Source organism: Nipponia nippon, unplaced genomic scaffold (genome assembly GCF_047370975.1).
Source record: "Nipponia nippon isolate SJK-2023a ecotype South Korea unplaced genomic scaffold, ASM4737097v1 scaffold_19, whole genome shotgun sequence".
In the NCBI taxonomy this organism is placed as follows: domain Eukaryota; kingdom Metazoa; phylum Chordata; class Aves; order Pelecaniformes; family Threskiornithidae; genus Nipponia; species Nipponia nippon.
In genome coordinates this window covers 4310958-4326479 of record NW_028262335.1, presented here as the reverse complement: position 1 = coordinate 4326479, position 15522 = coordinate 4310958, and the positions used below count along the sequence as shown (strand labels likewise).

General features: G+C 45.6%; 1 protein-coding gene and 1 long non-coding RNA gene across 10 annotated transcripts in view; one reads left to right on the top strand and one right to left on the bottom strand.

The window, feature by feature from the left end:
• The window catches only part of LOC148056018 (uncharacterized), a 38031-nt gene that overhangs the window by 12285 nt on the left and 10224 nt on the right, over window positions 1–15522 (top strand). For 4 of the 5 annotated variants that reach the window (XR_015704254.1, XR_015704255.1, XR_015704257.1 and 1 more), the window contains 2 exons: window positions 4720–4797; window positions 5778–5908. This is a non-coding gene — a long non-coding RNA (uncharacterized LOC148056018). Of the gene's footprint in view, window positions 1–4719; window positions 4798–5777; window positions 5909–9144; window positions 9259–9384; window positions 10935–15522 lie in introns of those variants that run through there. The other variant, XR_015704258.1, reaches the window with a different exon arrangement.
• CASZ1 (castor zinc finger 1) overlaps window positions 2120–15522 on the bottom strand; it is a 206399-nt gene continuing 192996 nt past the window's right edge. For 3 of the 5 annotated variants that reach the window (XM_087755152.1, XM_087755149.1, XM_087755150.1), the window contains 6 exons: window positions 14719–14917; window positions 14006–14177; window positions 10979–11127; window positions 8816–9050; window positions 7150–7443; window positions 2120–3803 (listed from right to left, as the gene is read on the bottom strand). In XM_087755152.1, coding sequence (XP_087611278.1) covers window positions 2554–3803; window positions 7150–7443; window positions 8816–9050; window positions 10979–11127; window positions 14006–14177; window positions 14719–14917 — 2299 coding nt within the window. In that variant the 3' untranslated portion in view covers window positions 2120–2553. The remainder of the gene's footprint in view (window positions 3804–7149; window positions 7444–8815; window positions 9051–10978; window positions 11128–14005; window positions 14178–14718; window positions 14918–15522) is intronic. The other 2 variants (XM_087755153.1, XM_087755154.1) reach the window with 1 other exon arrangement.

Below are 15522 nucleotides of genomic sequence, written 5' to 3'. Positions count from 1 at the left end.
TATTTCATTTGTTTTGTTTTCATTTGTTTCATCTCTACAAAATTCAAGTTAGAATTCGGAATCGTGCAGCTCCGGTCAGTGCTAGGAGTGTGAAGTCAGCCTCAAACCGTAGCATTAAGGCCCCCCCTCCCCTGCCACCCTCTACAAACAAACACATTGAAGAAAAAAAAAAAAAAAAAAAAAAGAGAGAAAAAAATTGCACACAATTAACCGTATCTAAGGGCTATCCAGAAGGCAGGTGACCCCCCTCATCCCCCTGGCGTTGGTGGTTTCTCTTTTGTTCTATATATAGTAATAACCTTTACAGGAAAAATACTGTACAACTTTTTTTTTTTTTTCCTTTCCTTTTGAAACATTATCTGAACATTCTGTCCCCACATTTACACAGCTGAGCTGCTTGTTTATAAATCAGACCTGATCTGCACCAGTTCCTTAGGGAAATAATTAAAAAAAAAAAAAAAAAAGCAAGCAACCTAAACTTCTCGAGGCCTTTATCTGTTCAGGGTGAAAACAAATTATGGGGATCCCTTGGAGCTGAAGTGCTCATGGGGTTGGGGGTGGGGAGGGGTGCCTGCATGATGTTAGAAAAAAAAAAAAAATTAGGTGTTTTTTTTTTTTTTTAAAAGGGACAAACTTCAGACACAAGGAACCTTTTGCTAGGCTGGTATACTTACAAACTGGCACCGAAATAACTATTATCAGAATTAATTCATACAGCTAGTCCTTCTGGAGCCCAGGTGTATGCAGACAAGCCCTCCCTCTCAGACTCAGGTGAGGATTTGGGGTCAAACAGCTACTGTCTCACCTGTCAGAGTCCGGGACAGCATCCTGTAGTGTGTGTTCCCAGACTGGGCTAGGAAAGGAGTGCAGGGAAGAGCTTGCAACCAGGGGAAAGCCCAAGCTTCTGGAGGTGGCAGGTCTCAAAACAGTATAGTTGTATTTGCTTATGCAGTGCCCAAGCTATTAGCCCTGCTTGGCAAAATTTATCAGCATGGACCCAGAAATGCATTAATTCTTAGCTGGACTACATCCTGGCCTCAGCTAGCAGCTCCCCCGATCTTTGAGGTCTCTGTACTGCGTAGGTTGCAGCAGCCTCATGTTTTGTAGCTGCAAAAACCGTGACTGTGCCAGTAGCTATGCAGGTGCTGCAGAACAGTGTTGTCCCCCCGTCCCCGCCCCAGTGCTGAGCAAGAGAGACCCCCAGTCTGAGCAGGACATCCCACAGCGGGACCCTGAATGTTTGCCTGCCTTCTTCTCCCTCTTCAGAAGTCACCAGAGATCCGTATCAGTCCATGCAGAAAGACAGACTTGCCCATCCCCAGTGAAAGGCTGGGGACGAGGGCTTGGGGACTGGGGACATACCTGTCGTTGTACGACTGCTTGGGTCACAGAGCAAGTAGTATTTTCAAGGCTGCTTTAATGGCTGGGACGCTCTTCTGTGAGCACGGTGCTCCTTGCGCTGCACCGTGGGACAGAGTGTCAGCTCACAACCTCCTGAGATGGGGATACTGAAGCACCACAAAAACGCCTCACCCTCAACAGAGAGGAAGCACCTGGGGGTTGGGATGAGATGGAACTGGATGGGAGATTAACCCCAGTCCTCCAGTGTGACAGACCCTCGAACTGCCCGCTGTGTTCTTCCCAAGTTACTTCAGCTAAATCCCTACAGGCAGAATAGCAGGGATGAGGAGAGGTGTCCTACAGAGAGAGTGTAGACTGAGAAAGTTTTACAATATAAATAGCATTCAAAATTATTATCATTAATAGTAAAAAGGATCTGGAAGAACAGAGGAGTGTCCCATTCCCACCCCTGCTCATTCATTAATGCGTCCTCATTTATGTGACAATAAATACCCACTCCCACCCTTGCTGTCTGATGCCATTCATTTAATGCTGGAGAAAGAAGGGGGGAGGGGTGGAGAGAGAGAGCGCGCACCCCTCACCCCCTCCTTCCCACTGGCAAAAGCTGAGCTAGTTGTCTTTGTGACACCAATTCCTTGAATTTTATATATGTGTGTGTGTGTGTACATTATATATAGAGAGAGACACACACACAAATATATATTTCTAAAATTCATTACCTGTTGTTCCCACCCACCCCCCTCCAAGAAGTGGAGATTATTATTAATATCGTACAACTGAAAACATGGAAAAAAATAAAACCCAGAAAGAAAAATGGGGGGATAGAGCCCCACCTATAACAAAGGGTCCCCAGATGGGCACAGGCCCCACGCACCATGCAGGGAGCACGGAAAAGCAGCTGGTACCCTCAAGGTTCATGTCTGTATAAAAGGGTATTTTTTGCTGCATCCTGCCCCCGTGTTCTGTGATCTGCAGAATGAAGTGATGCAGCACCAGTCCTGCTGCGAGCCTGTCTCTCTTATGGGGCCTGTGGAGGAGCATGGGTTTCCTTCCTTCCTCTCTCTCTTGTGTGTGTGGCACGGAGTTTGTTTTTCACTTGCCATCCCAATCTTTGTTCTTGCCTCATATGGGGTCCTCTTAGTAATTCTGTGTAAGAGCAAAACCAAACCACTGCCGCTGTTGTCTCTAAGATTAAGGAGAAGCTGCTGGAGCAACAGTAGAGGCTGGGGCAGCAGCTGGAGCTGGAGCAGGAGTTGGGGCTGGAGTAAGGGCTGGCTCGCCCTGCGGCCTGGAAGCATCACCATGGTCTGTGGAAGAAGCAGCCTCCTCTGGTTCTCCATCTTCTTTAGTGGCCAGGCCCTCAGGGTCAGGCAGCGATTCTTCAGAATCTGTGTTCAGGTCTTCCTCCTCATCATCCTCCTCATCGTCATCATCATCCTCCTCCTCTTCATCATCCTCCTCTTCTTCATTCATCTCCTCCTCATCATCCTCTTCATCCTCTTGGGAAGAGTCATCCTCGTCCTCCACATCACCAGAGCCAGATGCCACCGCCCCTCTCTCCTGAGGTGCGGTCCCGGCTCTGCTCGGCGATGGACCTTCGGTGACTTCTGACTGCTTCTTGCTGAGGTCCAGGGAATCATTGAGGCCCACGCCAGCCGCATTCTGCAGGAAGAAGAGGGAGCTGTTGTTGTCAGTGCTGAGGTTGAGGGAACTGTCCAGGTTGATGGAAGAGTTCTGGATGTCATACTCGAGAGTGGAGTGGGCAAGGCCCTCAGGGCCAGGAGAGATGGCAGGAAGCTCCCCTCGCTCCTGTTTCTCATGTTTGCGCTTGTGCGAGTCCATCTGTGACATGCCCACCACTGTGTGTTTGCAGCCAGGATAGGTGCAATGGAAGTGGGAGCACTTGAGTTTGTACTTGCAGTCAGGCACCTCACAGTCCACGCTTGAGCTGAACTGGCAGAAGCCAGCAGCACTGATGACGTCCTGCTTGCCGTGGTGCTTACGGTGGGCTGTCACCTTAGTGCTGTCAGTGCAGCGGAAGCCACAACGCAGACAGTGGAAGTGTGTGCTATTGCCAGAGAACTGACAGTCTGGGAAGTTGCAACTCAGTGAAGACTTGAAGCGTTTGAAATCATCCAATACCAGGTTGTCAACACGATCATGATGCTGGGCGTGCTTATACATGTGGGTACGGCCACAGAACTTGTAGCCACAATTCTCCCGCGTGCAGTGGTAGTGGGTAACCTTGAGAGAGAATTGGCAGCTGGAGTCCTTGCAGTCCTCGTAGAGGTCATAGCGCCGAAATCCCTCCAGCATCATCCCTTCATCCAGCATCTTGCGTGAGGATGCGGTCTTGCGGCGTTTGCCAAATGGGGACATGTCCTCAATAATCCAGAAACGCTTTTTGGCCCCCGAGGCAGTTGGCATAGTGATGGTATTCCCTAAGGAGAAAAAGCGAAGAGTGGTGTTGCTGACAGCCAGGTCTCTCTTCATTTCCTAACCATCCTGGCAAGCTCTGTATTTGCCAAGACGCAACACTGCAACTGTTCCCACCCAGCAGCTCATCCCTCAAGCCCTAAGTAAGCCTAAACTCTGGGATCGTGGGCTGGCTGATGCCTGCTGGACATGGCTTCCTCAATTTTCAGCATATCCCACCTTGCTTCTAATTGCTGCTCTCGGATATTGATACTGTCCAAATGCTAACTGTTGCTTCTCTGTTTTGCTACTCTCACAGTTTCTCCTGCTGCTTAGTTAATCTCTAGTTCTATTTTCCTCAAATCAGACTTTAATACAGAGGAGCTGGCTTGTTCCAATCCAAGGACTGAGGTGTTTTATTGTAGTTCACTGGGGTTGAAGTGGTAAAAGAGTTCAAGCATGCTAAAAACTGGTATGTGTATACTGTTTTCCCCTATCCAGGCTCTTGTAATGCACAACAATTGCCAAGGACAGGCAGGAAGTGAAGGAAGATCCCATGCGTGATTAAAACTGCAAGGGGGTGAATTTATAGAAATAGGATGGACTTTGGCCAGGAGACTGCAACATCCCTCACTGTAATGAGCCTACATATTACGATGAGTGCACTTAGAAAGACAGATGGACAGATGTTCAATGGGGCTAATTCTCATCATCACTAGCCAGTAGACTCTGAGAGAAAATACCAGTTCTACAGCTTTCCCTTGGGTCTCAAAAATCACATGATGCCCCTAGTAAATAAAGAGCCCTCATCTATCTTCCACTTTCATTCACAGGGCCAGCATAACTGGCTAGTGCTCACGTCCCCTAGGATCAAGCTGACATCAAGGACTCGACCTCATTATATCTATTAACTTTTTTTTCTTCTCTGCTTGCTATTTCCAGAATCAAACCACAATCTCCAGTATCAACATGCAGCACAGACAAGGTTGGAGGCAAGAATTTCTCACCAGGTGCAGAACTGTGAGTGTAATTGGAAATTATAGCTTGTAACTAAAACATACTTCCCCCCCCCCCCCCCTTCATGCTGAAACTGCCATCCGCTTAAAAAGAGGCATGATTTGTGACATGCAGTGCCTGGGGCCTGAGAATCCAGAGCAGCTTGCATCCTTGTCTAGGAGACTGAAGAAACAGTCATCTGTTGGACTGTTGTAGAATTATTTTTTCCGGCTGATAAGCAGGTATTAAAAGTGATGAATGATATTTTTGCCATATCTGGCCCTTCAAATGACAACCCTTTAAGAGAAGGTGGCAATCGTTGAAGGAAGCCTCCAAAAGTTAAACTGGCACTCTATTGAAAGATACAAGTCAATGGAAATGGTAGCAGCCAGCTAATCTCCCGCATCGTTCGCATGCCTGGGCCATACAGACTGCAGGATAAGCAAAGAACAAAAGATTTTTGCACATTTGTGCATTTGTTAGGTGGCACTTTTGTTCAGGCTGCAAATAAGGACACCAGCTTGGGGCATCCATGGTGAGACCATCTTAGTGACATGTAGCTGGTGGAAACTGCACGTTAGGGCTAATTTAACCAGCTACCAATGAAAGAATAACTTTCTGTCACTGTAGATTTTAAATTAGCAAGCTCTTAGCTGTAGAATCTGTGACCAATTACTCTCTGGTCCCCCCCCCAAACATCTGGTATGGTAAAATCTCATTCTCTGCTTCCAGGCGACTAGTGTAAGTGCATCGTTGCCTGGACAAATCGCTGCTATCCAGATCAACTCCTTACTTCTTCTTTAAAAAAAAAATTACAGCCAAACCATCAAGTCTTTTATCATTAGTATGAATGCTCATCTTGTCTGCCTTCAGACAGGAATACGGGATAAGCCATCAGCCATCATTTTACCTGTTTTAAACTCAGTGTATCTGTCCAGCTTTTACAACAGTTCAAACAGATGTGTTTAAAACTTGAGTTAAACCAATTTTGTTTTCTCATACAGGCAAAGTTTCAGAGGAAGGGTATGAAAGAGAGATGATAACCTGGTACGCTCTCCTCCTTTAGCCACTAGACAATGTTCAGTCCCTAGCACCCAACTGAAGATTACAAGCCTCAACAGACGTAATCCCAACGGTAAGCGCATGCCATAAGCTTGTCTTTTCAACTACTAATAACATAAACATTCATGAAACTGTGCAAAGGTAAAAGGAAAAGAAACTTTAAAATCTATAATTAGAAGAAAGCACAGCACAAGGTTAAGATGTTTCTGGTTGCATGCAAATCAGTTTAAAGCGGGGGGGGAGCAAAAAACATAGTTTCTTGTGAATTTTGTTCATTGGAACACACTCCTTCGGACAAGGCAAGGCTCCTTCCCCTGCCAAGTCCCATGAGAAAAACCTGTGAACTTCCAAGCGGAGTCGGTCGTCCAGCCGTACTCCTAACCATTTACCTTGGATTTGTGCATTACTAAAACTGGCAGGAAGAATGACTGGGACATTTGTAGGCTGCCAGAATCCTCTCAAGTGTGAACTTTAAGCACAAATATGCCTTTAATTAACTAGAAAAGAGCTGGGAGTTGCGAAAAGAAGCCAAAACTGAGACACACCCTAAAAAACATTCCCAGCTGGAATGAGAATCTCCAGACCGAGACATCTCTGATCTTAGTCACACATGGGAAACATGGCAGCTTAAAACTAAAAATCTAGATGTATTTTCTGCAGCTGTTAAGAGCAGATGTAAATAACAGTGAGTGTGAGAAACAGCCTGAGCTGTCTGATGATGTCATCGTAGTGACACTGACTGTACTTCACTCTGTTACTGGTGCTGGGGAAAGCAGCCCTGAATTTTATGGCTTCGTATATGAATAGGAAGCAGTGAAGCTTACAAGATCCATAAAAATATGGGAACTGGGTACCTTGTCAGATGTTTACCTGCTGAGATGTGTGCAGCCGACTATGGTAGGCACTGGGTTGGGTGGCCTGGAAGATCTGAACAGGAATTCCAAGTCCCGTTAACGCTACATGAGCAAAAGTTTGCTTTGTGGCCACCCTGCTGTTATCAAGAAGCTGAAAGTACATTTTTACTATGCATTTTGTTAGATTTTTCTCATAGTTTGGAATTGGTGGAAATTGCTCTCAGGTATCCAAATGTCTCTCAATGATTTGCTGTGCTTTTGGTTACCCTTCTCAGCTGTGGTTACTGTGTCAGCAGACAAAAGGAGTAGGCATGGACAGGCCCTTGGATAAAATTAAATTAGACACAGAGTGACGTATGCTTTTGTACTGAACCAAAGGTGCAGAGAAAAAACCGTGGCCAGGGTGAGTGGGGAAGGAGATGGGCACAGGACACTAAGAGAGAAAGCAAAGAAGTGTTACCTGCTGCATCCTGAACTAAGGGAACGTCACTTTTTACTGGAGTTGGAGTGGCAATGATGGGCGAAAACCCAGTGGTGCTGGCGGCAGGCATGACAATGCCTCTGCTGGATCCAAGAGTGGCACTGAGCAGAGAGTATGAGAGACAAGATGGAGAGAAAAGATAGGGGAGGGTGGGAAGGGGAGACCTAAGCAGGGCTTGTGAGAAAGATGGAGGCAGAGATGGTGGTTGAGGTTGTGGTGCATTGTGGGTAGCATCATCGGCAGCAGCAGTAGCAGTAGAAGGAACCAGGCAGCCTGGAGAATGTGGAGAGAAAAAAAAGCAGAAAAAAAAGGAGAAAAAAAAAAAGAAAACAACAAAACAAAACAAAAAACAAACAAAACAACCAAAACAAAAAACAAAAGAACTGAAATGAGAACCCAAGAGCAGAAGCAATATGATGAAAACGGAAAATACATTCACAAATGTATGAAACAGAACTGTAACAGAGAAGAAACAGAAGGTGAGGAACTGACAGCATCAGGAAGAGGAGGGTTGTCTCTGCAGAAGGTAAGGTGGCTTTAGTGGCGTGGGGGAAGAGCTACAGGCTTTCATGCAGAAATTCCTGCTTGTTTGGTCCTTGTTCACCTATATGGTGCCAGCTTGTACCAACTAATAGCTGTGAGGGTGCTCCTACACTTTGGGTGGGTGGAGTTGCTCGCTACCTGGATAGCGGAGGGGGGCCATTTCCTAGGAAGTGTGACGTGGGCCAGGCGGCGTACCGACAAAGGAGAGGGTGCCAGGAACCACTGTCATGACCCAGCAGTGTTCATACAATGCATGGTTAGATGTGCTATATGCTAACCTTCATCTAACTGGTGCGGGAAAGAAAAGTAGGAAAACGTGTATGAAATTAAAGCAAATTCAGTGAGGCTGCCTATCTAGAATGTAACACTTAACCCCAGGAAGGACAGCTAAGAGATCCCTGGATCACCACTAGATGATAACACAATTCATAAAAGGTATCTGACTACTGAAAAGATAACCCTGTCATACAGGGTGCTGGGAGATGGCTACACATTATCCTGGCAAACAGGAAACCATGGCAGAAACTTACTTCCAAAAAGAGGGGATGACGGAGGTCTCCTCTGTGCACCACTGCACAAAGTGGAACAAGAGTTTTTGAATGAGGAAGGGAGCTCAGTGAGCTGCTTTTATATGTTGATTTCTGAAGATGTGATAGGTTTTTTCCCTCTGTGTATGTAATAATTGCTATTGTACAGTCTGTCTGTACCTCAACATTATAGGAAAGTGCCTGACTTCAGAAGCTGCACAAGGAAATACAAAAAGGTATCAGGGGAAATGCTAAGTACAGAACAGGCCCACAACTTTTTTTTGTTTTTAAATCAGTTATTAAAATACATCCAACTCCGAGACACAGGGTAAAAACCTCTTACCGAGGGAGAAAAAAGATATGCTGTTAGTTCATGGATGCTTGAGGTGCACATTTTGATGGATCTCTTCTCACAAATGATGGAGGGAGCTAGGTTAGTACAAGGCACTATTGTGAAGCTGGTACAGTTTATATTTTAAGGTGCAGTTGTCCTTTGGTCTCTCTTCATGAGTTTATCTCCCAAGAGAGCAGGCAACTGATGATCCATTTCACCCGCCCGCCCGCCTCTCTCTTACCTGCTGATGTACTTTCATTGCCCACTGGAGTGCTGGAGCAGCTGCGGTCCATATTGGAAGATTCAGAGGAGATACCCCCAGGGCTACAGCCAGTGTAATCCATGTACTCATCTGTTTCAGTGTCCATCATGCTCGGGGGTCCCTGAAAGGAAGCTGGGGTTCCTGATGAGGCTGGGCTGGGTGCCATGCTGCCAACCTGGGGGAGGTTTTCATTTCTTGGAGTGTGGCCAATAACCTGCAGCAAAGAAACAGGACGGGGACTTTCACACCAAAAGCAAGACGCCAAGACCAAAACCATCTGTCTGCACGTTTATTTCTTTCTGCCACAGTTCATGAGGGATAGCTGGAACATGCTCGCGAGTGGAACCCATGGCACTGTGGCTAGGAGCGTGAATCTTCCTTCTCTGGGAGCTCAGAGCATTAAACTTGGCACATGTATCCTGGTATGTGAATTGCGATGCGCTCAGAGGCTGGGAGTGTTAATCTTGGCACCAGTATCCTGGTGTGTGGATTCTGATGCATTCAAAAACAGGAGGTGTTAATCTTGGCATTACTACCTTACTGTGTAGGTCCTGCTGCATTTAGAGACTGGAAACACAACTACTGACATGACCGTCCCAGTGCCTGTATGCTGAGACATTGCAAGAGGGGAACGCAGACCGAAACCAGTGACCTATGTGTATGCACTGTTCACATGCGGCTGCTGTGCTCTGGCCTGGCCTGGTGTCCTCCGAGTAGTTACACGGATAGGTACCCAGGAGCAATGTATATCCAAACACACCACTAAATGCCTACTGAGCACTAAGGAATGGGAAAAACGAGTTAGTATATTTAAATGCAGAAAGGAAGCAGCAGTACAGCAATCTGGTTAGCTTTGCCACATGCCCTGATTTGTGGTTTCATCCTTGCTTTGCTGTTCGCTGGACTGCTCCATGGGCTAAGCACAGCAATAGAGTAAGACTCGCACTGTATGCTCCCAGGATTGCTCAGGCCACAATTACTACTTCTCCACTGCTGAAGTGAGACAGGATTGCCAGTGAAAGGAGATGGAGGTCAAAACTAGCATTTTCTGCTCAGCATGTACTAAAATTCTTAGGGCTAGACTCAGCATGTACTAGAAGAGTAGCGAAGACAAATCTATTTGTTAAATCTCTCCTAAGTTTGATTCTTGTACCTAAGCTTTTTGTGTTCAGAACAAAAGCTACCACAACAGTAGCACCAGTTCCTTGGCATCTGTGAGCTCATGAAATCCAACAGCAGTTAGACTTGAACAATTAACTTATTGACAGTGCTTGATAACTAGCAGGGATCTCTCATGTCCATGTTGTGGAATGAAAGGGGGGTTCCCATCTTGCTCTACAGATGGCCCCTTTTGTTTTTCACATACCAGAAGATGTCCTTAGGGTCAGATCAGTCACAGGCGTTTAAATAAAGCTAGCTTGTTTCGTCTCCCAAGTCAGTGGAAGTTAAAGCAACTAAGGAATAAGGAGAACAAGCAGGAGGTTGCAGGACTGCTGCTGTTCTGAGCAGCAGCTCAGTGCTGCAGTTGAAACTCTTCAATTTATTCGTGGAACAGGCAAACCTAATCTGCGAGGTGCTCTCAGTTATGTGTTAGAAAAGAAGCAACTGCATCGCTGTGCTACTTCCCGAGAGAGGACAAAGAGTGCCCCATACTAACTCCAAATCAATAAGGGAAGAGAAATTTCAAGACTGGTATTTCTCCCATCCTAGGTGGAAGCAGCAAGTAATTCTTTATGTGCAACAGGAAATGTTTGCTTTAACCAGCGCGTTCAATTCTTCCACATCCTAAGCACTTTAATTTTAATAAGCCAATTGGTGTATATTGAGAGAGCAGGGAGGGAGTGCAAGTTGTAAATATGATTATTTTAGTCCTATCTTTCTCAACTTATTCACAAGGAAAAGCTGTTTACACTAAGTAATGCTTTGATGTCTATGCTTCATCACCTTTCCTTGTATTGTAGAAGACCAACCAGGTAAAGCTAGCTTGGGTGAACCCGCATATCCCAGCTGCATCCCCCAGTGCAGACGTATATCCTTAAGAGTCTGGGTATAAGCGTCTTGGCACTAAAGCAGTTCTGCAGCAAGCAACCAAAGGGACCAACACTACATGCGGATCTCCAGCTTAAATAACCAGTGAGTCACCTGAGTAGGAACACGATCGAAGTTCTTCCCCAGCATCCTTCTCATGTGCTTTCTGGCGTGGGATGTCATTTGGTGCTTGAGCAGGAAGGAGAACTGGCAGCCCTCTCGAATGCAGTGGAAGTGGCTGTTCACCTGGTTGTATTTGCAACCTACAGACAGAAAACCATCGTATGTAGTACATGAAAGGTACCAAGAGGGAGAGGGACTGTAGGGAAGATGATCTGGAGACGGGACAAGGCTGCTGCTACATGGATTTCTGGTGGATTGAAGATTATCAATGGCCATGGGTTCTTCAGGAACAGTCCTGAATGAAAAAAAAAACCATGATCTTTTGCCTGCTGAGCAACTGCAAGAGAGGATTACAGTGTACATAGATTTAAGAAGTGAGCCTGAGCTGCAGACTAGTCCCATACCTCTTCATTTTGTTACAAAGAAAGGAACATTACCATTACATCTAGTAGTGCCTAATGCTCTTCAGTCTTTGCTAGCGCCTTTTCCTTTACAAAGAGAACAAAACCAAGACATTTAACTGTATCACAGAAGTTACAATCGAATATACATGCTCATAATTAGATTAGAAATGAAAAGTTCTTTTTCTCTTTTTTTTCCTTTAACTGTGCTCTCAGAAAAGCAGTCTCTTAAAAGCTCTAGCTCTGGACAGTGTATGCTCTCTGGTCAGATAGAAATGAGCCAAGAAGTGTTTATTGCCACTCCAGATTTGTTGTGTAATAGGGGCAGCTACTAAACAACAAGCAATTTATATGGGTTCTGGCATACAGCACTTGACACATTTCGCTCCTCGTGGGTAGTGCCATGCATGCTGGGAGTTTGTGTATCTCATTAACAGACAATCCTAAACAGCTACATTCTACAGCTGATAAATAATGGCTTGTTGCCGTTAAAACACAGCTATGTTAATAATCAGGTTCTGTCTGTTCGCCATCATCCCTTGGCCATACCCTTAGAGGTACAGACCTACAGACAGGCTCAGTTTTACTCATCTATCATCTCTCTTACACCCATCCACCTTCACTTACATATGTACGTGTTTTTCATCTGTCTCTCCCTCCCCACCCATACACACGTCTATCTATTTATACACGCACAAACATACATACAAAAATCTGTTGTGTGTTTGTTCAGAAACACTGACAACCCTTAAAGCAGGCCAGTGCTTTCTGCACCTGCTATATATACATACGCAATGTAAAAAGCACAGAGATGTACAGAGAAGTAGACATGCATTTACATGTTGGTATAACCATATACACCTACACGAACACATCCAGCTACACCATCCCATCACGCTGCCTGTATCTACATAGGCAAATGCAGAGGGCTGGCTAAACGTATGTGTATTGCATGGCAAGCCCAACCTAAAGGCATAATTACATACTGCTGGATGCATGTACCCCATCGCTCCCAAAAATAAACACTGCTGACACACGCACAGCCTGCAGATGCCTCGCTGCCAAACAGCTCCTGAATCACCCGGCCTCTCTTTAGCTCACAGATAGTGTTTTATGTGCATGCCAAGTTTATGTTTGTTTAGGTATTGCACTCCCCCACAGTCCCACCTCATCTGCCCTCCCCATCACGTTGTGCTGTTCTTTGGGATGGAGAACAAACAGTGCTGGCGGGACTGAAAGAGTATCAGCACAGAGCAGGTGAAGGCTCGCCTGTTGCTAGGGCATCGGTGTAGGCTGGGTGTCATATATCATTGTCCTGCTTTGTCTAGCCCCTGCTATCACCTGAAACACCTAAAGTTGAGTAAATAACAGCAACTGCTGAATCTACTGACATGTGTAAATGAGACCTAGGTAAGTGCTGGCTGTGGCGTGTTGACGCTCATTACCCTGGTTACCACAAACAAGCTACCATTTGAGTACAAATTCCTGATGTATTCAAAGCTGAAAAGAGAAGTTTGGTTCTGGTTATTGTGGCCGTTTCCCTGCAATGTGAGAGAACAGCACCCAGAAGTGTTATTCTGAACCCTGTTTCGTTTCAGCCTTCGTTCCAACCAGGCATGATAGGGAAGACTGGGTCTGTGATACTCTTAAGCCGAAACACAACTAGAAGGGTTAAGTGAATCCCAGGCAGTTCAGGAGAGAGCTCTGCTGGAACTATCTTTAGGGATTCCCCCAGTTCAGAGCCCTGGCCTTCAGCTCTAGATACCTACCTGGGAATGCATTCTACTTTCTGTTGTTGTGCGTTTGTTTTACCAGCTTTACACTAGAGGCACTTAGATTTAATAACTACTGCAGTGCTGCTAATAGTTTTGGCAAGTGGGCAAGCCACAGTCTGAGGCTGTGCCACAGCTCGGGTGTTTCCTTAGGCCGTGCTCTGGTGGAAGGCTGGCACGGAGACACAGCGCTGTACTCCCTGCTGCTCACAAGTGGATGCGGAAAATGGTTTTGGAGGAGAAGGGAGTAGTTTATTGAATGCTCCTCTCCATACTGCTATCTCCAGTTATTTGCCCTTTAGCTTTCAATATGCCGCACTGGCAATGGCTAAAACAAAACAAAAAAACCTTTCATTTGAAGCTGCCTGGAATCAGGCAAAGCAGCAACTTCCTTGATACAGGAAGACTTTCCCACAAGGGACTCATCAGAACAGGCATTTCCCCTATGCCTTTTTTTTTCCCACTCCTAAGAGCACCCTTAAACTCCACCCAAGACAAGCAGTAGGCCCAAAAGACTACAAAGTACAAAAAATACCCAACAAAAAAAAGGCCTTGACAATTAGATAAAAAGGAAAAACAAAGGAGAAGCTGTATCTCCAAACAAATATATATATATATATATAATCCTCTATATTACAGTATCCATTTAACTTGGGTCTATTTGGGAACATATGCTTCAACTCAGGCAGATCAGGAACTGCTTTCTGTTTTGTTCCATTTCTTGTTTAGTGATTTAATGATCAAATACATCTTAGGCATAACTTGCAGGCTCTTACGCCATTCTAAGCCTGGACACGGGACAGACCACATGAGAAAGGTGATAGGGGAAAGAAAAGAAAACTCACCTAGTCTGCCACACTCTTCTCGCTTGGTAAAATACTTGAAGCCATTGGCTGCCCTTCTCTCTGCCTTCTCGTGTTTTTTCACATGCCAGGGCAGCTTGGTGGTGATGTTAGTCACAAAGTAGCAGCCAGGACGAAGACAGTGGTAATGCCCTCGCATCCTGAATTCACAGTGCTAGAGAGGAGCAAACAGGCAGGTTGCTTTAAGCGTATCTAAAACAAATGCACTCTCATCTGCCTGCCACTAATGCTGTCCCTCTGAGGCATGAGAGAGAGGCCTGAACTGATGCTCTAGATCACATCCATTTTATCTTCCACAAGTCGCAATGCAAACTCGTTCCCTGTCGTGTATTTTATATTGCTGTCATGTATTCTGTATTGCACTATTCTACCTTGAAATATCCCAAACCTAACTCATGGCTTTCCTTGGTATTCATCATCGATTTTTATTTTATTTCATCTCATGCCTCTTAGATCATTCTAGTTGCCTTGTCCACTTCACCCAAGTCCAAGAAACACAAAAGCAGTGCGATTTCCAATTTGATGGAAACCAAACATTTTGCTAGACCACATAATTAAGACCCTTCCGTGGTTCTGTAGTCAGACCAGGAATGAACCACTCAGCCTCACTTCCTATTGAGTAGTCTACTTGCTCTTTCCCATTCTTCTCCCGCAGATGTACTCAGGCTAGAACCCTGCTTTTGAGTTGCTCTTACCTGGTTCGGACAGAGACACTGCAGCGAATAGTAAGCAAACTGGTCTCGCACATTCACCAAATTATTGTTGGGGTTGATGTGGTCCAGGCAGTGGGATTCTGCTTTGCCAGAGGTTTTGCACACATACTTGCAGTTCCCAAAGAGACAGTGGAAATGGAATTTGTTGGCGTACTTGCAGTCTGTTGCCAGGCAGGGATCACTGGAATACATCCAAAACCCAATCACCACCTTCACTCATTTCACACATTTGTTTCTTTGCCAAAGTGTAAATTCAAGGGGAGCCCAGCTGAAGCCTCCGTTCCAAACATGGCCTACAGATTTCCCATAGCCACCTTCCTCTTTAGTAAAATTGATGCTGGCAACACTACTGCAATTCCACCAAGCTAGTGCACTTTCTTGATTAAGATTATTAAAATACAGCAATGCATGGTGGGTTCTGTAGTCTTTGAGGGCCACACTTCCAATGTAAAGCTGTCTCAAGATCTGGGTAGATGCCGTTTTTCCCTTTCTGCCTGTACTCGATGGATTCAGCTAGTTTTTCCCATCTCAATTTTGTGTAACTGAAATGAAACTCTTGGGCATGCACATTGCAAGATGCCAGGGCTTCCCCTGATTAGACAAAATCGGCAGTGGCCTGTTTAATCAGCTCAACAGTTTTGGTACCATGCTCGCCCCACCCAGTCCATGGATTTCTGGCTGCACAAACAAGTCAGATCGGAGGTAGCTGAACACTGCTCTCTTGGATCCCAAGCACTGTACCCAGCGATACCTACTCAGGTACGCGAAACAGAATTAATACACTTC